The sequence below is a fragment of the Mus musculus genome, chromosome 9, assembly GCF_000001635.26.
Source record: "Mus musculus strain C57BL/6J chromosome 9, GRCm38.p6 C57BL/6J".
Classification (NCBI taxonomy): domain Eukaryota; kingdom Metazoa; phylum Chordata; class Mammalia; order Rodentia; family Muridae; genus Mus; species Mus musculus.
The window spans coordinates 40413394-40441053 of NC_000075.6; the positions used below are offsets into that span (position 1 = coordinate 40413394).

Here is a 27660-nt window from a genome sequence, read left to right on the forward strand (position 1 = left end):
CGTGGACGTTATAACCTCTCCAGCTTTCTCATCTCTTGGGAGAGGTCGTGCAGACTTCAGCTACACAAAGAAATGGGGTTACAAAACCAAGAGAAAACAGAACGTTCCAGTGGAAGCAGGGGTGCTAAGCTGAAAAAAGACACTAACCGTCTGACAGTCACTCTCATGATGTCCAAGGCATCTATCTCTGCTGCTGTCTAGACTGCAGAAGGAAGGGCCTAACCTACTTCCTGGATCACCAAGCATGTATACCGAGGTAGGCAAGCACTGACAGCTTCCAACTTTGCTACTTAAGCAATCTGACAGGACAGTGATCCATTTTTCTTCAACTCACCCAAGCCCCCAAGGATGTGGTGCAGTAGGAAAGGGAGGGGCTTGTAAAGTAAGAGGGAGGGAGATTGCCCCACCTACTAGGACTCTGCCCCGAGGGAGGGCTAAGAGGGAGGGAGGGATCAAGAAAGCCCCTCCTCTCCCTATTCTGAGGGCTGGATGAATTACAGAGTTCAAAAGCAGAGCTCTAAAGCTGGATGTAATGGTGCACACCTTTAATCCCCGCACTTGGGAGGCAGAGGCAGGCGGATCTCTGTGAGGTTGAAGCCTGGTTGGTCTACCAAGCCAGTTCCAAGACAGCCAGAGCTACAGAGAGAAACTGTCTTAAAAAAAAAAAAAGCAGGATTTTATGCAACATGGTAATATATATTTAAAACATCTTGTAACATTACTTTGCTCCAGTGTTGCTGACCCGTGAAATTTCATATTGGGGTCATCTGATCGACTCTTATCAAGCGCCATGGGGGTCGGGGCAGGGGCACTGGAGGAGAAATTCCAAGTCTCACAGCTCCAAAGTCAATCCTCAAGATAGATATGCCAATGTGCGCCATGGAAAGTACTTGGCAGGAAAAGCAGATGATGGGTGTCGAAAGATCAGGGTTCTTAAAATTTTTTAATAGTCAATGGATTCAACTAACCCAAAAGATCAAGGATGTTCCTACTCACCACACCCTTCTTCTAGCATCCAAAGCTTAAGGCAAAGCTAATTCAAGGAGATCCCATACTTAAGCAATAGGGCCGCACTCCTTTGATCCCAGTACTCACTAGGGAGACTGCTGTGGAAAGTTTCCCTAATTGATAAGATAATAAAGACAACAAGAAACCAATCACTGGACGGGGAGGAGGCGGGACTTCCGGGTCCGGAAAGGAAGAGGGAACTCAGAGGAAAGGACCTGCCCTCTCGGACAGCAGGAGCAAGGCACGTAGGCTGGGGGCTGTTAGTTCGAGTGGCGGATCCACCAGGACCTAACTTAGGGAAAATTACGATGCTAGTTTCTGCACCCAGGGATTGTGTTACCTATCGATTCTAAACTAAGATTGTGTGATGCTTTCCTTCTTGCTGCGATTCAACTGGGCAGAGCATGGGTTTGCGAGAAGTGCATCCCAGCTATTTGTGGAAATTTGGGAGTGCGAAGCGGGTTTGGTGGCAGCCAGCTGCGGGGAGGAGAGAACTGTTTCTGGGCTCTGGAGAGGCAGAGCCAACTTTGGTGGGACAGGCTTTGGCAAAGGGAAGAAATGCAGTCTCAACCTGTATGCCAGGCTGGGAACAGACTGAGACCGCCAGCGGGTGCCTAGCCGGCAATAGCGTGAATTTTTTTCCCCACGCTAAAGGAGGCAGAAGCAGTCGGATATCTATGAGTTTGAGGTTACAGTGATCTTTACAAAGTGAGTTCCAGCATGGCCAGAACTACACAGAAATCCTGTCTCAGAAAAAGGTGGGGAGGGAGAGAAAAAGAACCGGAGAGAGGGGGACTTGACCTGATATTAGCAAGTTACTCCACTAGATGGCACTGTTGTTTCCCAAATCATAACCAAACTAGCGCCTCAGTCACCAGAATGAGTTGATTTTTGAGTGCCCCCTTCTGGTCTTTCCATGGTTTGGAAAATTCTACTAACAGGAAGTAAAAATAACTGGTCACCTTCAAAGTGTGTCGTGGTTCCAAGTAACGGATAAATACTAAGTAGGGGCCAACCAGATGCATCAGAGGGTGGAAGACACTTGCCTCCAAGCCCTGAGACCCGCACCTGAGTTCAATCCCCAGAACTCATACTGTGGAAAGAAATAAACATCTATCGAAATCTGTCCTCTGGCACTCGTGAGACACACACACACACATTTTTAAGAAAAGAAAAAAAAAAAAGCCTGCACACATTCAACAAAGCCAACAGGGGGCAGTATCGAGGCGGTGGCTGAGTCTAGAACATGAGGCCTAGGCCGCATAGCATGATCCTGTAATAGGAAGGGGCAACATGCCCAGTATACTCTCCTATGGGTTGAATTGGTACCTCGCTTTTTTTTAATCCTCTCGTATATTACATCCTGACCGAAGTTTCCCCTCCCTCCTCTCCTCCAGACCCTCCCTGCCACCTCCCCTCTCCCCGTAATCCACTCCTCCTCCATTTCCCTTCAGAAAAAGGCAGACCTCCCAGGGATCACGCATCACATCTTACTTGTATGACTCTTATTGCCAGAGGAATAGCTACTAACGGGACATTACGTGTACTTCTTCCCACACAAAGCCATAGTAAGGTTTATAAGAACAAATATATAAAAAGCTCAGATAGCAGTGTTTAGTACACACATTAGCCACTGTGCAGTGCTGGATGGCACACCATGGAAGACACATCATTCTGCAGAGGACGACGCATAGGCAGAAGATGTAAACCAGACATGGATCCTATATTCAAGAGTGAGAAATGATGACTTTCACAAAACATGATGCGGTGCTTCGAGAACAGAAAACAGAAGTTCACTTCTTTCTGGAGCCAGTAAAAGAGCAGAGTCTCAACCGCAAGCTTTTTGCATTGAAATTTAAAATTGGAGGCAGCCAAGCAGGGAGACAGGACATACCTGTCACCCCAGTAGTCGGACGCAGAGGCAGGACAGTTCAAAGCTAGCTGCGTCTGATACCCGTGTCCACTAGGTGGCTCACACTGTAATCCCAGTACTGGGAAAGCAGGAATAGAGAGATCTCTGGGGCTCACTGGCCAGCTAGCCTAGAGGACTTGGCTAGTGAGAGACCCTGTCTCAAAAACATGGGAGACAGCACCTGAAGAATGAATCCTGAGGTTGACATACAGCTTCCACAGGCACACACTCAGACATACACATACATACTCAGACACACTAATGCACGCACACACACACTATCTTAGTTAGGGTTTTACTGCTGTGAACAGACACCATGACCAAGGCAACTCTTATAAGGACAACATTTAATTGGGGCTGGCTTACAGGTTCAGAGGTTCAGTCTATTATCATCAAGGTGGAAGCAGGGCAGCATCCAGGCAGGCATGGTGCAGGAGGAGCTGAGAGGTCTACCTCTTCATCTGGAGGCTGCTAGCAGAATACTGGCTTCCACGCAGCAAGGATGAGGGTCTTAAAGCCCATACCCACAGTGACACACTTCCTCCAACAAAGCCACACCTACTCCAACAGCGCCATACCTTCCAATAGTGCCACTCCCTGGGCCAAGCATATTCAAACCACCACACACTAATACACAACGCTCTCATATATGCATACATTCAAACACTTAGACATACACACATACATACACTAACATACACACACACACTCACACAGAATTCTTGAATATACCTGAGGGAACCAGCAGACTCCCAGTGCTGTTCCCCATGTGCCTAGTACTGCAGAGGTGTGTCCCAGATAGTCCCATTAACACAACCCTGGGGGGAAGGGCTGGGGGGAAATGCACAGTAATTCACGAAGCATGCTCCAGAAGGCAGGCCATGGTGGGGAAACTCTGAAATGCATGCTGGACAGAGTCCCTTGAGTCCACTGAACTACCATCTTCCTCCCCACCCCAAGGACCAGACACACAGGTAGAAAACACCGGCCAACCTCATAAGCCATAAGAAGATGCACTTGTTCCATCTGATGGAGATGGAACCTGGTATCCTTTCAATATTTTATTTAGTTTAATGTCTTCTTTTATTTTTGCAGCTCTGGGGATGGAGCCCGGGGTCTTTCCTGTGTTGGAAAGTCCTCTCCCACTGAGGCCTGGGCCTTCTTTTATCTTGAGACAGCACCAGTAAGTTTCCTAGATTGACCTTGAACTCATCACCCCTTGGGCTTGAACTTCCAGGCTTCCAGCTTCCCAGTAGCACATGGGACCCCAGGCACATGTGGCCACTGTGCCCAGCCCCTTTCCTGGAAGGGCATCTCCTGAGGACAGTTAGCTCTTCCTCTCCCAGGCAATGATGCACTAAATCTCTAAACTAAAGTTTGAGATTCAGGTGGGCCCAAGCTGTCACAAGGCTTGCAAGATGAAACTCAGTACTCCTCAACCGTGATGGGAGCCACCCACACCAAGACTGGAGAGACCAAAGTGCCTATTTCTCCGCTTTTGGCAATAATCTGCCGACTGCTGCACTAACAACAATTATCTCATGCTAATTGGGAATTTTAAAACCCTGCAAGCGACAGTTACAGCTGTCTTTCATTAATAAACAAGGAGAAAAAAATTCTCTTGAACTGTGGATGCGGTAGGAACAGACAAGCCTGAGCTTTCCCTGCCTTTGCTGCTTTTTGGCCTTATAACCCCCAGGCCAAGCTCACTTAATCCTCTCCTAGCCTAATTCCTCATGAAACGGAGACTTACTGTGTTTAGTCACTACTTAATCCTCAATTTATAGAGCTGGGGATTAATTTTTGAGGAATACAATCATCGTCCCCCGAAACACAAAGACTCAAGTTCTAGTCTCAACTCTCCCACTTAGCAGGGGGAGATGGGATTTACATTTTTCCTGAAAGGTCAGATGTGCACGACAACACTTGCCGAAGAGAGCGCAGTGAGATTTAGAAAAGGCAGAGGCTGCGGCAGGTGCTGAATACCAATTGTACTGAATAGCCACAGTTGGCTGACCCAATGGATACGTTGAAACAGCCAAGGTTCACAAGGTGATAAGAGACTCATAAGATATTTGTTGTCTGTTCTTGTTTGTCATGTTATGCTGGTGTCTTTGCGGTATTGGAGTTAAAACTAGGGCCAAAAGCACGCCAGGCAAACACTCTATTGTTGAGCCATACTATCCATACAGAGGAAATTCTTTTTTTATTTTCTTTTGGGTGGGAATATGCACCCGTGTCACAGCATGTGTGTGGAAGTCAGAGAACTGCTTGTAAGAATCAGTTCTCTCCTTCCACCATGTGGGGCCTATGGATTGAACTCAGGAACTCAGGGTTGGCGGCAGGCGCCTTTGCATAGCCATTGAGTCCCCTCACTCAACACCAAGAGAGATGCTCAATGACACAAAAACCAAGAAGAGCCCCTGTAGAGCCATCACCATCACAACTGCAAGAGATAACTACATCTGCATGCTGCATGACATTTCCACACAGAAATGATGCCAGAGTTTACAATCTCAGTTTAAGTAGGTAAGGCATATTCAGGAAGAGATCGGAGTTAACAGAGAAGTGGAGAATAAAGAAAATCAGTTTCTGTTTGTCACCTGGCGAGCAAGTATGGGAAAGTCTAATAATAGACATAAGTACACAGATGTGATTGGGACATGGTGACAGACTGCCAGCTTCTTACACAACACACCTAATAGTCTCAAATAGTACTTAGAAAAAGCACAGGTTGCGAGAAAACTGCCAACCTGCCTACCAGCTTGGGAGGCTCGCTTCTGTTTAACGGCTTCCATGGGAACCTGCAGTAAGAGAGGTAGCTGGACAGAGATTTAGAGTGTGTTCAGAATGCAGCTCAATATTTTCCTCACTCACCAAAATCCACAAGCACTTTTCTGTTAAAGATTTTGTCTACCTCTAAACATGCCCGTGGTGTCTGTGCTTCGTTTGATTTGGGTTTGCTTTGCTCAATTTGAGACAGTGTTGTTTTGTAGTCCCGGCCGTCTGGAATTTAACTAAGTAGCCCAGGCTGGCCTCAAAGTTGCAAGGGTCCGCTTAACTCTGCTTCTACAATGCTGGGATTACAGGTGTGAGTCATCATGCCTAGCTGTGTTTTATGTTGTTTAAACAGAATCTCACTATGTAGCACAGGCTGGCCTCAAACTCCAGATTCTTCTGTCTCCGCCTCCTGCATAGCAGAAATTATAGGCAGCACTGGGCTCAGGTTCCATGTTTGTTCTTTAAAGGGGGAGGGGGCGGGGGCGGAGGCGGAGGCGGAGGCGGGGGCGGGGCAGGTCTCCTTCAAATCTTATTTTAACTTTTCTTCATGGCTATTGGCACTGCTCTTTGGCTGTTAAATCTTTGTCAAAGCATAATAAACTGGGTGCTTGGGGGATAGAGGGATGGTTCCGCGGTTAAGAGCACAGATTGCTCTTCCAGAGGACCTGTGCTCAATTCCCAGCAATCACATGGTGGCTCACGACCATCAATAATGAGATCTGATGCCCTCTTCTGGTGTGTCTGAAGACAGCTACAGTATAGTCATAAACGTAAATAAATAATTCCTTTTTTAAAAAATTAAAAAAATAAAATGGGTGCTTTAACATGCACTCACATGGTGCTCACAACCATCTGTAACTCCAGTTTCAGGAAACCTGATACACTTTTCTGGCTTCTGCTGGCATGAGGCATCCAGGTGGTGCTGAGGTATATGCGCAGACAAAACACCCATATACATTAATAAATAAATAAATCTTAAAGAGAGAAACCCTGCCCCAAGAACCAAATAAATAAATGAGTGAATATAATTTAAATATTAAAAGCAACTAGAAAATCCATTGCAGTCCATCTGGGTAGGGGGTGACCTTCACCTGTTTATGACAGATAATACAGAGAACACCCAAAGATGGCAGAGCAGATAGCTGAGTTGACAGTAGCCACCAGTCACATATTGTGTGACTTTCACTGAATGAGAAATGCAGTCCTTAGCTGCCCTTTAGGTATTCACTATCCATAAGAAGTGGCTTCTGTATTGGGCAGCCAGAAGGTTTGCATTTTCTCAGAGAGTATTACTGGGCAGCACTAGTGTAAGAAGTTTCCAGCTCAACCAAGGATTGACATTCTCGCTCTGCCGCTTGTGTTCTGAGCAACTCAGAGAAGCAAGCTAAGTCCTCTCTCGATTCCCATGGCCTGCCTGTTCAGACCAAAGTGAAAAGGCTCCTTACAAAGACTGTAGGACCTGATAATGTATACACATTAACAAAAGGATTGCTAATCAGTAAACGAACACCCAATGAATGGCCACAACCCTTGTATCTATTATCGTATCTTACAGGGTTCTCTTAACCTGGAACAGGACTCTGTGGTGGGCAGGTCCATCGCTGACCTCAGGGTCTCTCCTCCTTTCTTTGTATTTCACTATGAGATCAAGGCTGGCGGACTCCACTTCCCTCTGTCTCCCAGATCCCCATGGTCTACTCGTCACTCACCCAGCTGCTCAGACCTGTCTCGCAGCACTCTACACCCAGATTACTTTAATGGGCTCTCAACTGCTTTTCCTGTTGCCAGTCTGGGCCCCTTTCCAGCCTACCCTCCACAAAGACAGTGATATCCCGGACAAGGGTGATTCCATTGCCGCAGGCCATTCCCTGGCTGAAAATCCTGGGACTAGCCCAGGGACAGAGTTCAGTGGTTAGAGAGCTTTGCCTAATGTGCACATGCTTGGACACTCACACGCACACTCACACGCGCACACACACTTGGGGCTTCACATAATTTTGGAGCAAAGGTCACACTCTTATCTTAACAATAACAACTCCGAGCTTGACTGCTGTGTCACTCTGCAGCGACCTCATCTCCTTACCTGTAGCTCCACTCCACCCATGCTTCGTGTCCCCGCCTTTGAGTTTACTCCTCTGACCTGTACCAAACTCACTCTATTTCTTCCTTTTGCTCAGTATACCCAGTGATCCCTGTCCCGGGGCAACGCTGGCCTAAGGATTGAGCCCCAGGTTCTAGTGTTTGGCTGCTTCTATCTTAACTCTGTGGAGGACCACTTAGTACACTCAATTTCAATCCTTAGAAGATATTCCACAGGAGTTACAGAGACAAAGTTTGGAGCTGAGACGAAAGGATGGACCATCTAGAGACTGCCACACCTGGGAATCCATCCCATAATCAGCCTCCAAATGCTGACACCATTGCATACGCCAGCAAGATTTTGCTGAAAGGACCCTGATATAGCTATCTCCTGTGAGGCTCTGCCGGTGCCTGGCAAACACAGAAGTGGATGCTCACAGTCTGCTATTGGCTGGAACGCAGGGCCCCCAATATAAGAGCAAGAGAAAGTACCCAAGAGCTGAAGGGGTCTGCAATCCTATAGGTGGACCAACAATATGAACAAATCAGTACCCCCAGAGCTCGTGTCTCTAGCTGCATATGTTATAGAAGACCATCACTGGAAAGAGAGGCCCATTGGACTTGCAAACTTTATATGCCTCAGTACAGGGGAACACCAGGGCCAAGAAGTGGGAGTGGGTGGGTAGGGGAGTTGGGGCGGAGGGTATAGGGGACTTTTGGGATAGCATTTGAAATGTAAATGAAGAAAATACTTAATTTAAAAAAAGGGAAAAAAAGATATTCCATATTACAAAATAGCATCCACATTATTGGAGTGTTACAGGAGTTCAACTAAAACTCCCAAGACAGGCTGGCACTGAGTAGACACACTATGTATGTAGATATTATGTCTTCCATTATTCATCCAAATTAAAATCTTCAGGAAAGAAGTCTTCCGGATGGCTATCGCCTACATTCTAGTATGTGTCATCCTGAAATGGCCTTTTTCGAGGTTGGCATGCTTAGATGGATTCTAATAAATAATTTGCTTCACAGACAAACATGGTGTCACACGTCTGTAATCCCAGCACTTGGGAAGCAGGGGCAGGAAGAACTCTAGTTTGAGGGTAGCCAGGGCTACACAACAAAACTGTGTCTCAAAAAATATACATGATAATCACTTCACTTCACTGTATCTTCTACTATAACTAATAATCATTTGAAAGTGAAAGGCCCATTTTAATTGTCATTTCTTTCCATTTTAAGTGCCTAACACTGCCGGGTGGTGAAAGGGCACGCTTATCCCACCAGCCCGTTCAGAAAGACTCCTTTTTTTGAGTGCTTTCAAATCAACATAGGTTGGGTACTTGCCTCCTTGTCCCTCCACGTTTTCCTGATACCAGGGTTGAAAGGATCCCACTCAACATTCCAGGGCACAGAAGGGGCCATCTGCGACTGTTGCTTCAAGAACAGAAGCACCAATGCTGAGATCTGGTGGTGCCAATCAGAATGAGACGGAAACAAAGAGGCCATCACAACAACCACCCGCTGCCTCCTACTGCCAACCCTCCGCTGTCCTACACACATGCCAAAGGCATGACCTAGAGCTCCATCATGAAAGGGCAGGAGCTGTGCTTCGTACTTAGCAGGACGTTCATCAGAGGGTGGCAGGGAGGACTGAGGCTCTTCAAGTACACACCAGGAGCAAAACTTGGCAGTAGGCTGAGCCTGCCCACTGTTTGCTCTTCCTATCGAATGGTATGAGTTTCAGATCTCCATGCCAATCACAATACATGCTACTCCAAACACAGAGAATTGGACTATGGCTGAGGAAAGAAGAAATATTCTATTCAATGCCTTGTGCTGTGTTGTTATTATTATTATTTTACAAAGATCAAAGAACTCTTCAGCCACAATAAAATTCTAGACCTCTAGCCGGGCGTGGTGGCCCACACCTTTAATCCCAGCACTTGGGAAGCAGAGGCAGGTGGATTTCTGAGTTTGAGGCCAGCCTGGTCTACAGAGTGAGTTTCAGGACAGCCAGGACTACACAGAGAAACCCTGTTGCAAAAAAAACAAACAAAACAAACAAACAACAAAAAGAATTCTAGACCTCTGATCCCACCAATTAAAAGAATTATACTCACCCCATTGCATTCCTGGGATGGGTTCTGAGAAAGGGGCAAGAGAGTTTGTCTCAGCTCCAATTCCCTTCCGTTGTTCTTAGCTGAAGCAGCACACGGCTTTCCCCCTAGTTTCTACCATCATAGGAGCAGCTTTGGCCTCAGCCACTACTTGGCTTCACAGTGAATCTTAGGCACTCTTGAAAGACTAAATGCAAATTAACCAGGTCACTCAGAAGTGAATCTTTCACTCAGGAAGTAATGCGGTCAACCAAGTCCCTTCTCAGAACCTGGAGTCTTCGAGGATTGGTCAAGACTCTGGACAGCAGGCCTCATAAACCTTGCCCCCACAAGTATCTCTCTACTTCCTGCTGTTAACATCCTGTGCGCCCTCCTGTAGAAAAGCCCTTGCTCATCTCAGCTAGTACGCTCACACAGGAAAGGCTCAAAATGAAAGCAAGTAGAAGCCACAATACGCCACCTCACAACCTTCATTTGAGACAAACACACTGATCCTGAGGTTCCCTAATCTGAAAGAGGAGGTCAAGTTGCTTTTCCATCTGTTTTCTCTCACGGGAGTAGAAGACAACATACAAGCACCGTTTGTCTGCTCCAAACAACACCCTAGCTTCTTGCCAACAAAAATCCTTAAACTGTTTCCACAGCTGCCATGTTTGAAAGACACACACATTACTTGGTTCTAATTAATGTACATACATGTTGTGTTTCTAGTCAATGACACCTAACTACCATGCAGAACTTGAAAACAACATCAATTAACCCTTCCCAACCACCACAGATTGAGAAAATTCAAAGAAATGCAAGATGGGTTGTCTTGTATTGTGGTTTACATATGAAATGTTTCCTGAGGCCCATGTTTTGAACACTTCCTTCCTGGCCATTGTTACTTTTTGGAAAAGTGGATAAGAAACTCGACAGAGGAAGTAGGCTAATACAGGCAGGTATGGGGAGGCTATATGTTCCTGATCACTTCCTGTTGCCTTTTCTGGCTGTATCAATTGGAGACTGTTTGAAAAATCATTTCCTAACTCCTTACTCATGCTGGCTTCTGACCCACCGGGTCCCAAGTATGACCTGAATGGCATATGTTATCGCTTCTTTGGTTTGGTTTTGATTGTTTGGTTTTTGAAGAGGCAAAACTCCGGTTTGCAAATGACTGAGCCCCACTCTATTAAGATAGACTTTTGTCTCTTTTACTCCACTAATAAATGTTCGCAAACCAGACGAGATTCACTGATTTGGATCATTTGCTAATTTCTGTGGTGTAAACACTTTCACCATGGCTGGTTTCTCATGTCACTGAAATTAGCATTGGGAAATGACAAATATAATGAGCTCTCACCAGCTGACATCACTCCACCACAGAACACAAATATGCTCTGAGTGCTTCCTATGACCTTCTAAAGCAGCTTTTCAAAACAAACAAACAAACAAACAAACAAACAGGCCGGGTAGGCATAGTGGCACATTAAAGAATTCTAACAGGCAGAGTCAAGTGGCTCTCTGTGAGTTCAAGGCCAGCCTGGTCTACATAATGAGTTCCAGGACAGCCAGAGCTACATAATGAAACCTTGTTTCCAAAACAAAGCAAAACAACAAACAAACAATGAATAAATAAAGCAAGCAACTCTAGGCATGTCTCTTTCCAGGCTCATATCATCTTTTAAATTATATTTGTATTTATTTGGTGTATGTCACAAAATACTTTTGTGTGGCAGACAAGTGGAGGTCAGAGGGATGACTGGCACTTGAGTGAGTCAGTCTTAGGGCCATGTGAGTCCCAAGGATAGAACTCAGGTCACCAGGCATGGCAGCAAGTGTCTGAGCCATCTCAGCAGCTCCAGGGAGGCTGTATGTGATTAATGCACACTATTTTCATATGTGGAAATATTAATTTGTAGAAGCATATTGTTATATTTTAAAACAATGTATAATGTCTTGCTTTGCTTTTCTTTTTTTGGGGGAGGGCAGATTTATTTAATTTTTTAATTCTATGTATGCTGGCGAGAACTGTTCATGTAAAGTGCAGGCGCCCTTGAAGGCCAGAGGCACTGAATTACCCTGGAGCTGGAGTTACAGGCAGTTAGGAGTCACCTGATGAAAGTGCTAGGAACAGAACTCAGGTCCTCTCCAAGAGGAATAGTTGTGCTTAAGCGCTAACCAATCTCTCCAGCTCAAGCCTTACTACCTTGGTGTTTTGTTTTGTTTTGTTTTGTTTTGTTTTGTTTTGTTTTGTTTTGTTTTGTTTTGTTTTGTTTTGTTTTGTTTTGTTTTAAGACACAATACCTTAAAGGTTCCGTGCAGCCAATGATAGCCTTACACTTTGACCCTACTGCCTCAGTCTCCCAAGTGTTAGTGTTACAAGCATGTGCTAGCAAGCTTGGCCCCATGTTAATTTTTACAAAGTAATGAAATATATACATTGATCTCTATTTTCAAGAAGAAAAAGACTTCAGGAGGATATGTGATGTGTCTAAGATAAAACAGTTGGTTAGCTAGAAAATAAAGGCTTTTGCCTCTGAATTCTCTGCTCTTTCCCTTTGAGCCGGGACAGTATAGGACCCCAGTGTTCACCTGGAACTTCACAAAGTAGGTCTTAGAACTGATTGGCCTTGGAACAGGTTTGATCTCAGGTTAAGGACAGGGGACTCTGAAGGACCTGGACATTCATTGTGCTGTGTTGACTGAGGCAGCAGAAGCCTTGACGCACGTCACAAGAACCTTCAATGACTACAGTGAGACAGTTTTTCAGGTGACATAGACACTGAGGTCACTTGATCACGTGTTAAAAAAAAAACACCCCAAAACCAAAAACCAAAAACTTACACTTAAGAACAGGTGTATCTCAACAGCCAGCTTGGGGGGGGGGGGTAGAAAAACAAAACCTACAGCCAAACCGAATAGGGAAGAACAATGAATTGGGACAGAGTAGGACTTGCTCCAGGTCTGAGGCTTCTGTGATTTCTAGGAGGCCACTGAAGGCTTGGCCTGGAGCACAAAAGGGGTCTGGAGACCGCAGAGGCCACTACCATTCTAGTGAGGCATGAGGGCAAGACTCACAAGAGGCAGGCCAGCTGCAGAATTCTGTGTCCTGCTGGCTGGCTGGACTCTTCACTTAAACAAGCATAGAAAACAATCCGAGTCCCCTGCCAACTTCATTCCCCCGCCAGCAACCCTCAGGAGCTTGACTTAGAAGCCAGCCTGGAGTCGACTGGCACCTGACTCTCCCAGAGCAACACTGACCTACTGCAGGAGCATTTCAGCAGAAGCTGGAGCCCTCCGCTTCCCTCTCAGATGACCCAAGACCACACTCTATTCACAATGCCTGTTCTCACCTTTGCGTTCAGACTTTCCAATATTAACTTTGTTACCCACTGCAGATGTCCCTCTGGCTTAACCTCTGGAAAAGGTTTAAAATATGGGGCTAGGGAGATGATTCAGTCAGTTAAGTCCCTGCAGGGCAAGTGTGAGCTCAGGTCTCCAGCACCCGCATAAAAGCTGTGCGATCTCTGGACGGAGGAGGCAGAGTTCCCTAGGGCTTGGCTTGCTGGCTGGCCAGTCAAGCCATGCCAATAAATTTCAGGTTCAATGACAGACTCTATCTGAAGACAAAAAAAAAAAAGATGAAGTATCATGGAGAAAGATCATTGACATTAGCCATGTCCTCTACATAGACACACATGGGCACCAGCATTTGCACACAGGAGCACATACATATACATACAATACACACTAAGGCTAAATATATAGGAATCATGAAAGGTCACAAGGTCTGAGAGACTTAAAAAAAGCTTTGAACTCTGCCATAAATATTCATGGACAGAGGAATCCAAAAGAGGCCCTACAAAGAAGGACTGGTTCTTGGGACCTAGTAGAGGACAAGGAAGTAAAAAGGGGGTGACACATAAAACTTGTCACAGACAATTTGTCACAGGGACCACTGGCCTGCAATCATTTCTAAATTCCAGAAAGAAACCCCTCAGGTCCCTGCTTCTCCATCTCTGATCCACTCTGCCCTACTTCATTTACCCTTAGCACCAGATTAAAACTGGTTTATGAGAAAACTGTTGCTGGGCGTGGTGGCTCACACCTTTAGTCCCAGCACTTGGGAGGCAGAGGCAGGCAGATTTCTGAGTTCGAGGCCAGCCTGGTCTACAGAGTGAGTTCCAGGACAGCCAGGATTATACAGAGAAACTCTGTCTCGAAAAACCAAAAGAGAGAGAGAGAGAGGGAGGGAGGGAGAGAGAGAGAGAGAGAGAGAGAGAGAGAGAGAGAGAGAGAGAGAGAGAGAACTGTTACCTTGTTTTCCAGTCGAATGGAATATAACCAGTCCTAACCAAGAACTCTGCTAACTGACATGGCCCTCAGGGCCCGGAAGGAAGTAACATCATGGACTGGTCCTGAAAGCAGGATGGTCAGAGTCACAGCTGACTTGGCCTCCAGCCATATTCCACACCAGACTAGATAGCATACATTCCCAGTGAGGCATTTGGGGAGAGGGGTTGACTGTGGTAGGTTGTTGAGACAGGGTCTCAATTGCAGCCCTAGCTGGTTGAAAACTCATGAGCCCCATGCCTCAGACTCTCAGTTTGCGGTTAGTCTTGCCCACCTTATCCTGTTCTAGTCAAGAGTTTTTGATAACTTTTGCTTTATGGGATGTTTTGTTTTGTTTGAGAGGGGGTTGATTTAGTTTGATCTCCATATGTCCCATAGACTGGACTTGAACACACTTTCTCTGAATTCCTGAACTTCCTACCTCTGGGACCTTCCAAACGCTGGGAGTAAGGTATGTAACAACATGCTTGCTTGATCATCACTTATGAACACTCTCCTCTCTCTAAACAAACAAACAAACAAATGTATATTTGTGCATGGGGGGGTATGTGCTCATATTAAATGAATCTTGATTGGCCCACTTTGACAATTTTCTAATAATATCATGCACGTTACTACCATGAATGTGGTCAGTAGTAAATGATTCTGAACATAGAATAAAATCACACAGAAGTAGAGTCACCCACAGATGTCTTATTTAGGCCTTGAACAATTTAGTGAAACATATCCATACACAATATCACACTCCTACCACATGTCCAATTAATACCATCTCCTTCTCATTTTTGCCATAGGTCTCACTAGTAGCTCAGGCTGCCCTGGAACCCACTTTGTAAGCTAGGCTGGTTTCAAGTCCCTTCAGTCTGGCCTCTGGTCCCAATTGTCCTGACTGATGCTCTTTCCCCACCCCATCCCCCTTCACATGGTGACCTATATAGAGAAGAACGATGACAGGCAAGCATTGGAAGGGCTCAGAGGTTGAGCAAAAGGAAAAGACACAATCTGAAGAGGTTGCCATCCACACAGTCTAAATCTGAACATTCAAGGCAGGCTATGGTGGCTCAAACTTGCAATCTCAGCTAAGACGGAGGAAACAGGAGAACAGCTGTGAAATTAGTGCAGACTAGGCTACAAAGTGAGTCTATGTCTCAAGAAACAACCACAGTATTTTTAAAAAAGGAATTTAAATCTTATCTAAAAGATAACTATGGAAGGAAAAATACAAACCCAAAGCTTGTATCCTACAGGAAAGAGAAAGTAACATAGAGAGACATTTTTCACATAGAATTTCATTGGAAAGTTGGGCTGGGGGTAGGTTGGTTTTAATGTTGTTGTTTTGTTTTTGAGACAATGTTTCATGTTGACTAAGCTGGCTTCAAGTCCACTAGCCCTGAACTGATGTCCCTCTCAGTGTTGAAATTCCAGGCTTGTGGCACCAAGCCTGGCTAAAAAGTCATTACTTGAAGGAAATGATCTTCTCTTAGTCAAATTCAAGTTCTATTCTCTTTTTCTTGATTTCTTTGTATTAAGAATCCTGGAACCAAACATTCCAGTCTTTCCTTATGCAAATGATCTTCAGTAGACATAAGTTGTAAGTTACCCGACTTCCCCTTCTGGACATCCAAGGCTAGTTAGGCAATTGCCCAGTGGTGCTTAAGCCTATCACGCTGTGCTGCCAAAATACTCTATGGTAAGTCTGCCACCCTAAGAGCACTGAGGTGCTCCTTCCCAGGCATCACTGACTGGGGAGATCTGATTCATGGTTAAAGGAAAATTCCAAGGGCATCAAAGTCAAGGCTCAGAAGACTACCCACCCCAGACACCATTTCCTAACCAGAAGAATGTCTGTGCGGCTTAGAATACTCCGCCTCTTGCAGACATGTCCACAGGTGAAAATGACACACGTTCCTACCATTCAAGAGGTCCCCTTGTTCTGTCTCAGCTGCTGGTCACAGCCTGGGAGAATGACAAGCATCAGGAAATTCTTCACTGCTTATCTAAGATATTTTCATCCTGCAGATTTTTTTTAAAAAAGTGATCTGTGTCCAACTAACTCTCCTTCCTTAAGATGGGTCTTGCTATGTAGCCTTTGGCTGGATTTGAACGCTCCATTTGACTGCCTCAGACATACACCCTCAGCTCTCCTTTTGTGCTTTTAAAAAGTATCTGTTATCTATGGTAGTGCCGGGATTTGAAGGCGCAATGTAGGGATGTGCTCACCACTAGCAATAAGTATCTTCAGCCCCATCTGTGCATTTTCTTCTCTTGGTGGCCATAGCTAGAAGGTCATGAACGGCAATGCAATGGGCGGTGTCTGTTCCTGCCTGGCTGACGGAGAATCTCACTGGCATGAGAGACAAGCGAGATTCTGTGGTGAGCAGGTGCTTCCTGAGGGTGAACATTTATGGGCTCATTCCATCATCCTTCATTCTTTGAGGTCATCGTCATCTTTCTTTTATGACTTTGTTCCTATGACTGATGGTTTCACCCAGCTTTGCCTATTTCCTTTCTGCTTCTTCCTTCCATGCTATCAAGCCAGTAGCACTTCTACTGCTGGACACTCAATGCAATCTTATCAAAGATAAATGCCTAGTGGTCTCTTACCCTAATTGTTTCTGACACTTCCACAGCATTTAAAAGGACTCCTCCCTTGACAGAAATAGCCACAAGAAGTATTTCACCCTAGGTGTAATTTCAGTGGTACCTAGTGAATTCTCATCACTCATTCGATAACCACGTATGGTTGTCCCACTATGTGCCAGGTGCCACAGGAGAGAACATAAAGGTTTAGATAGAAGTTGAGCAAGAGACTGCAACAGGGGGATGACTGAGAGAGTTCAAGGCCAGGTGGGTTTTAAAGGAAGACTTTGTCTCAAAAAGTCAAAGAAAGGAAGAAAGGAAGAAAGGAAGGAAGGAAGGAAGGAAGGAAGGAAGGAAGGAAGGAAGGAGGAGAGAGAGAGGGAGAGAGAAAGGGAGGGAGGAAGGGAGGGAGAGGGAGGGAGGGAGGGAGGAAAGAAGGAAGGAAGGAAGGAAGGAAGGAAGGAAGGAAGGAAGGAAGGAAGGAAGGAAGGAAGGAAGGAAAAGAGAGGGGAGAGAGAGGGGAGGAGGGAGGAAAGAATAGAGGAAGGGGCAGAAGGAGGAAGGAGAAAGAGAGAGAGAGAAAGGGAGGGAAGGCAAGACAACAAAATTAGAGATATAATTCAGCATCAGAAGACTTAATTAAAGTTCATAAGGCTGGTTTGATACTCCCCATCACACACACACTCAAAAAGAATGAAGCACACACTCTTTCCTTAAGTACCGTGCTCTCTGGTGGAGAAAGCCATAGGCTGACACACAGCCCGTACAGCTACATGGAGGATAGGGTTGGCAAGCAGATCAGCAAGGCTCAGTACCCAGTGAGGGAAAGGATATGTAGGAGCCACATGAAGAAGCACACAGAGCTTGAAAGGAGGAAGCATTTGACTGACCCTTCAAAGTCCACTGCATTTTTACCAGGCAAACTGCATTCCAGACAGAGGGACCAGCACTTCGCTTGAGGGAGGTGAAGGCTCAGTCAAGCGCCACAAGCTCCACATGGCCAGAGATGAAGGCAGGGGTGGGGATGCTGGAGAGTGAAGACGACCGCTGTGGAATGCTAACTTCTGGCTATGGTCGAGTGTCCATTACAACCGCAAAAACACCGCAGCTGTGGCTACCTGCATAATACCTGCATGTGAGCACAAACACACACACACACACAGGAGAAGGACTAGTTGGGAAAAAAGAGGAGTCATCAGGAGTAAAATAGGGATAAGAAAGGGTAATAGCAATAAATATAAGCATGATACACTACTATATATGTATACAATTGGCAACATTTAATTAAAAGAAAGAAGTCGAGGCTGCCCTGTGACCTCTGCTTTCTAGTTCCTGGGGACACCGATCTCTCCTTTACTCATCCCACCTGAGCACAATACAAAACAATTGTAGTCAGGCAAGCAGTTAATACCCAAGGACTGGCTAATTCCCACCGTCTTAATCAAAGAACAGGTAACTCTCCGGCACGTCCCTAGTGAGCACTGGACCTTGGAATAAAAACAAGAATAATGCCAAAATGGGTCAAGGAAAGATACCAGAGACTTCCAACCAGGTTCTACATAGCAAACACACACAAGTCTTGAGTCCTGCCTTCTGCAACACCCATCTATGAATACATGAAAACAGCATATATTAATATATGAAAACATGTAAAGCACAGGGGAACAACAGCAGCAGGGCCAGGCTCAGAGCTGGGCCCAGGCCAGACTCTGTCATCCAGTCTGCCAAACACAGAGCAGGTACACCCCCATTCTGAACCTCAGTCTACCCATCTGTAAAGTGGACAGTGTGACAGATGATCACGGAAGGCCCAGCTAGCTTTAAAAGGGCAGTGAAGCTCTGTGGAGAGATCTTTAAGGAAGGTCGTCAAATCCAAGCGTAAGACACACAGACAGGCAGAGATGGGAGAAACAGTCATCTCAAGATGTGTGAAGGAACCAAGGAGGTAAGTGGGCAGTGGCCAGACAGTGAGGGGAAGAGCAGCTGGAGGCCAGATGTGGTTCAGCGACCAGCAAGGCAACACACAGGCCCGCAGACCAGACCTGCAGCTTCCTGGCTCACTTCTGTGTTCTTTCTCTGATTCCTGTTTCTGTTAACTGGCTGTCTCTTTCCAGCCTGTCATTTTTGAGTAGTATATACTTCAATTACTATAGCCGTGGACCACACTCATCACTGGGAAAGAGCACAAAGGATGACTGGACTTGTTGTCTGTTTGTGTATTTATTTTGAAATTTAGTTTCAGTATTTTTAGCTATGTGTAGGTGTGTGTCTCTGCATGTCCATGTGACACATGGACGAAGTTCTGTGGAGGTCTGAAGAGGGCATCTGGACCTGGAGTTATAGACTATGTGGGTGGGCTGCCACGAAGGGTCTGGAAGTCAAACTCAGATCCTCTGGAAGAACAGCAAGTCCTCTTAACCACCGAGCTAGGCCCTTCTAATTCTTTCCATTTGGGAACAGAAAACCTGTCTTCATTAGGGTTTTATTTCTCTGAAGAGACACGGCAACTCTTATAAAGAAAACCATTTTAATTAGGGCTGTCTTACAATTCAGAGGTTTAGTCCATTATCATCTTGGCGGGAAGCATGGCAGTATGCAGGCAGACATGATGCTAGAGAGGTACCTGAGAGTTATATATCTGGGATTGGCAGGCAGCAGGAAGAGAGAGTGAGCCATGGCCTGGCTTGAGCATGTGAGACCTCAAAACCCACCCTCAGTGACACACTTCCTCCAAAAGACCACACCTACTCCAACAAGGCTACACTTCCAATTAGTGCTGTTCCCTAAGCCTTTTGGGGCATTTTTCATCCAAGCCACCACAAAACCAATGTCCAGAAAAGTTTAAAAGACAGGTATAAAGCCACACAGCTATTTGACAACACTACAAAGACTAGAACCCTAGTCTGAGAGTCTCAGAACTCCTCCCATGCTGAGCCCCAAGTACAAGAAAGTAAAAGACCAGGCAGGAGAGAAAATCTCTTGAGCTTTTCATCCTGAGCCTTGAACCCCCGTAACCTGGCTCACTGCCAACAAAATGGATATGTCCTGTGCTATGACTGAGGGTTCCCCACGTGAACACAGGGATCTTCAGAACTACCTTACCCTTCTGGGTGTCAGACTCTCGTGGATTTGCAGCAGAAAGGCAGAGATGAGAGACAGATCATCACCACCACAGTGACAGAGAAAGGAAAGCACACTAAGATCACCCGGTAATAAGGACTTGTATCCAAGCAGATCACTCCGGAGCTGGCATCCTTGGCAACCGCCTTGTGTTGAGTGACAAGCACAGCAGTTTGCATAGCAAACACAGAAGGAATGATTGATTTAATGTGAACGGATATGGGCAGAAGGGGTCCCAGTGTATTTGTAATTTGGAAGGGAAATCAAAAGCAGACTCCAGTGAAATCTGGGCTGATTTTAGTTCATTATAATGAGTCTCTGACTAGTCATGATGAAAACACATAATTTCATCCAACATTTTCCCTCTCATTCTATACCTATTGGGAGAAAAACAAAAGATCTTCCTGTTATCTTGAGATACAGTGTCATGTACCCTAAGCTGGACTGGAACTATAAAGCTAAAGATGGCCTTGAACTTCTTTTTTTTTAAAAAGATTTATTTATTATATATCTAAGTACACTGTAGCTGTCTTTAGACACACCAGAAGAGGGCATCAGATCACGTTACGAATGGTTGTGAGCCACCATGTGGTTGCTGGGATTTGAACTCAAGTCCTTCTGAAGAGCAGTCAGTGCTCTTAACCACTGAGCCATCTCTCTAGAGTATAAGATTAAGTACTGCTCATAAAACCCATTTGGGTAAAGAAAATGGGAGCATTCCTCAACACCTAACAGCTACAAGTACAAAAACCTCACAAATACCATCTTGTAAAAGGTGGCAAAGACATTTCCAGAGATACATAAAACCCCAAATCCACCCCAAACTCACGAACACGTGGTCTGCACGTGCTTTTAGAGAATGTAGTTAATCCTTACCTTGAATATCCGTTATAACTTCTCATTCTCCTAAATGTCCCATTTCGTCTTCTCCTGGGTACCAAGAACATCTTCTTGCCTAATTATGCCCCAGATCAAAGAATATCACTTAACTTAAACTCAAAGTTCTGCCCTCCATTCATCCTCCACAAAACCTGATGCCCACACTGCTTATGCTAACACCAAACACAAAGCCATGTTACAGAAAATCAAAGTCCAGGCTGGATATGTATAACATCACCACGGCTGGTCACTTACCATCCCCCCACCCCACCCCCACCCCCCACCCCCAATTAGGAAGGGGATCAGGTTCAGGGAGTATACCAGGATGTACATCACCCCACCCTATCCCCACAACAATATAGGCTGAGCATACACACAGTACTACCCACCCGCTAGACCACTGTCGGTTCCAGGTTGGCCAACCTCAAATGGCTCAAGAAGGAAGCCTCTCAATGACAAATGACCACACACTCCAGGGCTTGGGCTTCAGATCTCCCAAGCTTGGCACTAAATGACACCAACATAAAGATCCATCCTTCCCGGAAACTTAAAACAGAGAGGGAGAAGGAGAAGCGGTGGGATTGTGAGCACCTACCAGGGACCAGGATCCTTGGATTGGAGAACAGTTTCCCTTTACTTTTTTATCTTCTAACCTGCCTACAAGGGCGGGAACGATCATAATCACAAACTTCTGTGGGAGGAATCTAGTGATGCAAAGCAGCCTGAGGGAAGGAAATCTGTCCTAGAGGGGAACTGTTCTCCAAGGAAGCAGACGAGAAACTTCTACCAGAACACAAGTCAAACCCAGCTAGGCATCAATATGGACTGGTGAGGAAGAGGGAGGGGAGGGCTTCTTACTAAGAATAGAGTACATACCATCTCTCCACTGTGCTCAGAGACTTACTGCTTTTGCTTGCAATAAGTAGTGTCCTGTGACCCCACATGCTCTGACGTGGAGAGGATTTGTCTTGTTCTCCTATATAATAAGACACTAGAGTCTGAAACTCTCCATGAAGTAAATGGGTGTGAAACCAAATGCAGACATCAAGACAAGTATGAAATCCAACAGCTAAATTCACCCCCCCACCCCCAAAGAGAATTTGAGTCATTGTTCCATGACCAAAAAGCACCCAGCCTCTTGGGGGAGGGGACATCCAACTTTAGACAGACAGATAGACAGATAGATGGATGGATGGATATAGATATGGATATGGATATATACAGATATATAGATTTGTGATTGATATAAAATATGGGAAGCAGTTCAATGGTAGAATGCTCCTCTGCCACATTTGAGGCGCCTTGGGTTTGATCCTCAGCACTCTTAAAAAGAAAGAGGTGTATACATACATGCACAAATCTACATAGCTATAATATATATTAAATACATATTTGTTTTTATATATTTTTAGACAGACACATGAGTGTGATCTGTACTAGACGATCTAACCTGGACAAATGACTATGCCATTATCAGAACAACACCAACAATTCTTATTTACTTTAATTCAAAGGTTTTGTATTAGTGTTCCATCAGTGTGAAGATGCTCTGGGGCTCTAGATGGTCCATAGCTGTGAAGAGCAGGATCAGAAATAGGCAGACAATCCCAAAATATCTAACTTTTGAGTCTTTGTATTAATGCTGCTTGTGAAACACAAAAGAGAACTCTTTAACTCCCTGCCCCCTTTCCTGTTCACTGCTGAAGAAACTAAAGGGAAGTTTGATAGCCCCGAAAACATCAAAAAAGAGAGAGGAGAAGCCAAAGTGCTGGCTATTAATTACTAATGGCCAGAACTCCCCAGTGGGTAAGGCAAGGCCACGTTCACCTATCCTGAGACGTGAATGACAGTGAGAGCAAATGGTTCCTGCTGCCTTCAGACAATCCTCCCATCCAAGACAGTTCACCAAGGACTTCCTTCACAGGATCAAGCCATCAGGATTACCTAGCACAGCTGTCTACTCCCTAGGGGCACTGTGTCAGGACTTAACTCTGAAACATTCCCCAGAGGCTCCCTTGTCAAAGGTGACCAGCTCCTAAGGTCTGGGGAAATGGCTGAATCATGAGAGCTCTCACTTATCAAAGGATTAATGCATTGAAAGATTTATGGTTTCATGGTACCATTAGGAAGGAACAGAAATGAGAAGTTGGGGCTTACACAAAGGAAGTGGACCTCTGGTGGACATGCTTGAAGGATAACTGGGGACATCAGTCTCTTTTCAACTCTTCTCTGTTTGATTGCCACGAGGCAAACAGTTGTATTTTGCCACATCCTGCAGACTCTGGTGTTCGGCATCACCTGGGACCTAAAACATCAGACCTGGCAACCCTGGATGAAAATCTATGAAACCAGGAGCCAAAACAAATCTCTCCTCCTTTGTGTCACTCTTGGTGGAGATTTTGTCATGGTGATTTGTGACTAGAGGCATGTCTTAAAGCTTTAGACTCATTCATGACATTTTTCAATGAATGCTAAGTAAGTAATCAATGAAAATCTTCAATAGAACAAAGAAAAAGTGAAGAATAAACAAACTGGACTGTATCCTTGAAGAGCAGAGGCTCGCCAAGGCTCAACGGCAAGCACAGCACAGGCAAGCTGCTAAGCAACATTGCTGGACGCCCCCCAGTGTCCACCAGCTCAGATGTTTGATATGTCTCTGCAAATGAGAACAGAAAGTGGTGAGAGGCAAAACCCAGTCGAATCTTCCCACCATGGGCTCAGCTTTGAAAGAAAAGAGGCATGCTTGGAACTGTGTGTGTGTGTGTGTCTGTGTGTGTGTGTTTGTGTGTCTGTGTGTGTGTGTCTGCTAGTGTCTGTTTTTGTGTGTATGTGTGTGTCTCTCTGTGTGTGCGTGTGTGTTTGTGTCTGTGTATCTGTGTATCTATGTATCTATGTACGTCTCTGTCTGTGTGTGTGTATGTGTATATGTGCATGTCTCTGTGTCTGTGTGTTTGTGTGTGTGTGCGTATAAAATGTTGGATATATGTGCCCTGAACAAGAGAGGAATAAATTAAATGTGGTGTTCCAGAGCTGGAAAGATGGCCTCTACAATTAAAGGAGCTCACTGCTCACGTAGAAGACCCAGTTTCAGTTCCCAGCACTCACACTGTGTCTCGCAACTATTTATAACTAGTTCCAGTGGGTTCTGGTGTCCCCTTCTGATCCTATAGACTAGTCACACATGTGGCAGACATGCACACATGCAGTCAAAACACTCATACACATTAAATAAATGAATAAATAAATCTAAAAAAGAGATGTAAAGGAGACATGCTACCACCTCTTTTTAAAAAGAGACTGTTTTCTATCATTACTTAGTTGCAAGTCGACAGGTCTGTTTGAGAGTTTCAATTCCTTAGGGAGTGAGTGGGCATACTTAGTATATCTTCCCCCACGAGATGTAGGAGCGATGATGTAATGGATTATCATGGTATACACTTGTCATGAGGAACATTTATTGAGGTAAATGTTCAGGCAGATATCAAGAGTCATTGATATCCACCCCTGCTCTTCCTGGTAAAGAACACTGAAAGGATAAAGTACTGCTCTGATTAAGAGATTATAAGGATCTGCTACTGTCCACACTTCTTTTACCTATGTCCACATGGGTACCATTCTCTGGCCGTCCAAATGGAGGCCCCCAACAGCAGCTGACAGAGTTTCCTCCTTCCTCTTTATTCTTCTCCCCTGCACTAAGTTCCAGGTTTCTCACTCCGCAGAGGCTCAATAAGTCTATTCTATGGCATTTCCCGGCCCTGTCATTGCACTAGGTAACAGAGGGCAATTTTTATTGGCAACCCTTGGGCTCTTGGCTCCTCAAGGACGGCCAAGAGGCTCCAACACTAGCACAACAAGTGCTCTGGTATCTGTCAGCGGCAGCAACAGACTCGGCTTAATCCTACCATCTCCCAAGGTCTTGGACAAAGTCAACGGAACAAATGTGTCTGCATTCTGAATGCCCGCACCAAATTAGGTTAATCAGGTGAAGTCCTACTATCAATGGGAGAGAAGTCAGCTTCCAAGTCAGTCACTGCCTCCTCCCCTGCTCTGCTCTTTGTGGTAGACTCTGACTCTTCCAACTCTTGAGTACTGCATTTTAGGAAAGAAACTAATCCTATAATGGTAATGTTCCCAAACAACTTGCTTTTAAACAAACAGGCAGAAGCAGGGGTCACAGCCTGTGCCTGTAAAGCCAACACCGGGGAGTTGAAGCTGAAGGATAATGCATTTGAAGTCAGCCTGGGCAGCAGAGCAAGGCTCTAACTCCAGTGTCTAAGAAACAAATAGACGAAGGGATAAGAACTAGCACTGTTTTGTTAATTGGCTATGTTTGTATCCCCTAGGATGCCAACTGGAGGAGAAAGGAGATGGCTTTCTCAAGTGTCTGATGTCAAGAATACTAACTGGCACATAGCATGTATCTAATAAACACCAAAACACCAGGTGAACTAACTGAGAGATGAGCAATGGTGGAAGGAAGCATTTATTCTAAGATCCTTCTTTTCTTAAAGAAGAGCAACTGATGTCCTGACCCGGAAGCAAAAGACAATAGGAAGTGTTGTTACCATGGCAACCACGGTTCCAAAAATAAATACCCTTTAAAGCTCTCATCAGCTTGGAGGTTGTTGTGGGGGACTAACAGATATCTGAAGATTGTACCCAGGGCCTCGGATCAAAAGGCAGACAGAATACTGCCCCTACTGTTATCCTGCTTGCCAGGCAGCTATCGACACTTACCATCTGACTATACCAAACGTGGTTTCTCTGAGTGAAGCCCACCTTTAAAAGAACTGTATCCCTGGTGTCTGGAGGATACAGACCAAACAAAGGGAACTAACAGACAAGCAAACTAACAGCACAGCTCACATTTCCATAAGTGGCATATGGGGATAATTATTCCGATTCAGAGAGCAGGCTTTGTCTAGAGAATGATTTACATTCGGATTCCATGAAAATCGAATTTCCTGTTTGCTTTCATCATTTCATTATCCTTTATTCCTGAAATCCATATTCACCAAGCTCCAGCTCTGTTCCATGCGAAAGGCTTCTTTGGTGTATAAAGTAAATTGCCTTTAGGGCTCAGACCCCGGGAAAGGACATAATGAGAACAGGTAACCCCACTTCACACAAGATGCTTCAGCCACCCTATAGGGAACACCGGAGTGAAGAAATCCACCCTGGAGGAAGGACTAACTATGCCAGAGGAGACAGTCTTAGTGGTCTAACTGGACAGCGTCATGAGAGAAATCCCAGCCAAAGGAATGTCTACAAAGACTCAGAAGTTAAAGACTGTCTAATTAGATGGCCTGAATGTGACCTTGGGTGGAGACAGAGGTCAGGGAGGGCAACACATGACACAGAAAAGGAAAGAGAGGGAAAGTTCAGCCCATTCTGCTGCTGAGACCAGGTTAAAGGGGAAGGGCTGGGATGGACAAAGTGGAAACCATACGTGATGCTGGTGGTGAGAATTCGGAGCTAAGGAACCTTCTCAGCCAAGGTAAGGAATCTCCTGATGATGAAGGGCAGCAATCCCCAGTGTAAGCATGGAGAACTGGAGAAGTGATGTGGAGAGAAAAGTGACGGGTTCAGAGATGGACAGGCAAGCTGAGAAGATCCCACAGGCAACCCTAGTTAGCTGGTGGGGCTATGAGTCAAAACGTCTATAAAACAGAGGGACTTTTAGATAAAGGGAAGAAACTCATGGCTATAGTTTAACCGTCTGTTTCCCTCAAAGTCTGTGCTAAGTGTATGTGTGTGTGGGGGACAGAGAGAGAAAAAGAGAGAGACAGAGACAGAGACAGAGATGGTGGCAGTATTAGGAGGTGGGGTCTTTGCAAAAAGAAGATCTTGAAGGTTTGGCCTTCTGGGTAAGATTAATGTCATCAAAGCAGGGTATTGTTGCCTCCCCCCCACTTTCACTTCTCTACCTTCTACCGTGTATGGAGGCAGCATTCCTCTAGAGGACAAAGTTCAGAAGGCTAGATCCTGGATTTCTCAGGCTCCAGAACTCTGAGCAAACAAATGTCTCTCTTTATGAATGACCCATCCTCAGATATTCTGTTATAGCCCTATAAAATGAGTTAAGATTGTCATTATGGAAAGAAATCATTAAAGCCAGGAATGAATAAATGGTACCGAAGTTAGTATGCATGCTTGAGAAGGAGAAGTGTGAGACAGAAGAGGGAGAAAGGCGAAGTAGTGAGAAGAAGCCAGAGCCTTACACGGGCCATCCTGCAGTGGCAGATGGGTAGCATAGTCGCTGTGCTCTGAAAATGAGGTTGACATGTAGTTTTCCCAGATCTCACCGACAGATCAAAAATGGCAGCTTATAAATATTCAAAGCAACAGTAGACTACTATTTCCACTTACATTAACCAGAACAGCACACTCCAGGGCCCACAGAACGCCACAAACGCTTTTATTTCATTCATTTTTTTTAAATGAGAAAAATAAAGATACTGTCTGTTCCAATCTCTGCTTTAAGATTTAGCATTTATTTAGTGCACACACACATACACACAAGCTATAACATACACATGGAGGCCAAAGGATAACAGTTGGAGTCAGTTGTCTGCTTCCATTATTTGTAGTCTGGGCACAGAACTTAAGTCACCAGGTTTGGTGGAAAGGGCCTCCCACTAAGCCATCTGAACAGACCCCTTTTACAATCTCACTGAGACTGAGGACATTAAATGACCTGCCCTGGACCACAGAGAGAACCAACCAATCAACAGGACCAAAAATCTCCATTTCATATTGCCCCTGTTGGCCTCTATGCTGGGGACTCATGATAGGAAAAACTCATCTTCCTCGCCCCGTCAACGGAGGCTGCCCGACCCCTGT

The 27660-nt window shown here is 45.3% G+C and overlaps 1 protein-coding gene and 1 long non-coding RNA gene across 25 annotated transcripts in view; one reads left to right on the forward strand and one right to left on the reverse strand.

Moving 5' to 3' along the window:
• Gramd1b (GRAM domain containing 1B) overlaps nt 1–27660 on the reverse strand; it is a 240382-nt gene that overhangs the window by 120161 nt on the left and 92561 nt on the right. The window contains exon 1 of one of the 24 annotated variants that reach the window (XM_030244301.1): nt 148–1130. The exons of 20 other annotated variants lie outside the window; for them this stretch is intronic. In XM_030244301.1, the coding sequence (XP_030100161.1) occupies nt 148–167 (20 nt within the window). In that variant the 5' untranslated portion in view covers nt 168–1130. Of the gene's footprint in view, nt 1–147; nt 1131–27660 lie in introns of those variants that run through there. 3 more of the 24 variants (XM_030244308.1, XM_030244309.1, XM_030244310.1) reach the window with 3 other exon arrangements.
• On the forward strand, nt 3587–27651 carry Gm51668. Its single transcript, XR_003948127.1, has 3 exons — nt 3587–4103; nt 14617–14689; nt 25161–27651. It is a non-coding gene; the product is annotated as a predicted gene, 51668 (long non-coding RNA).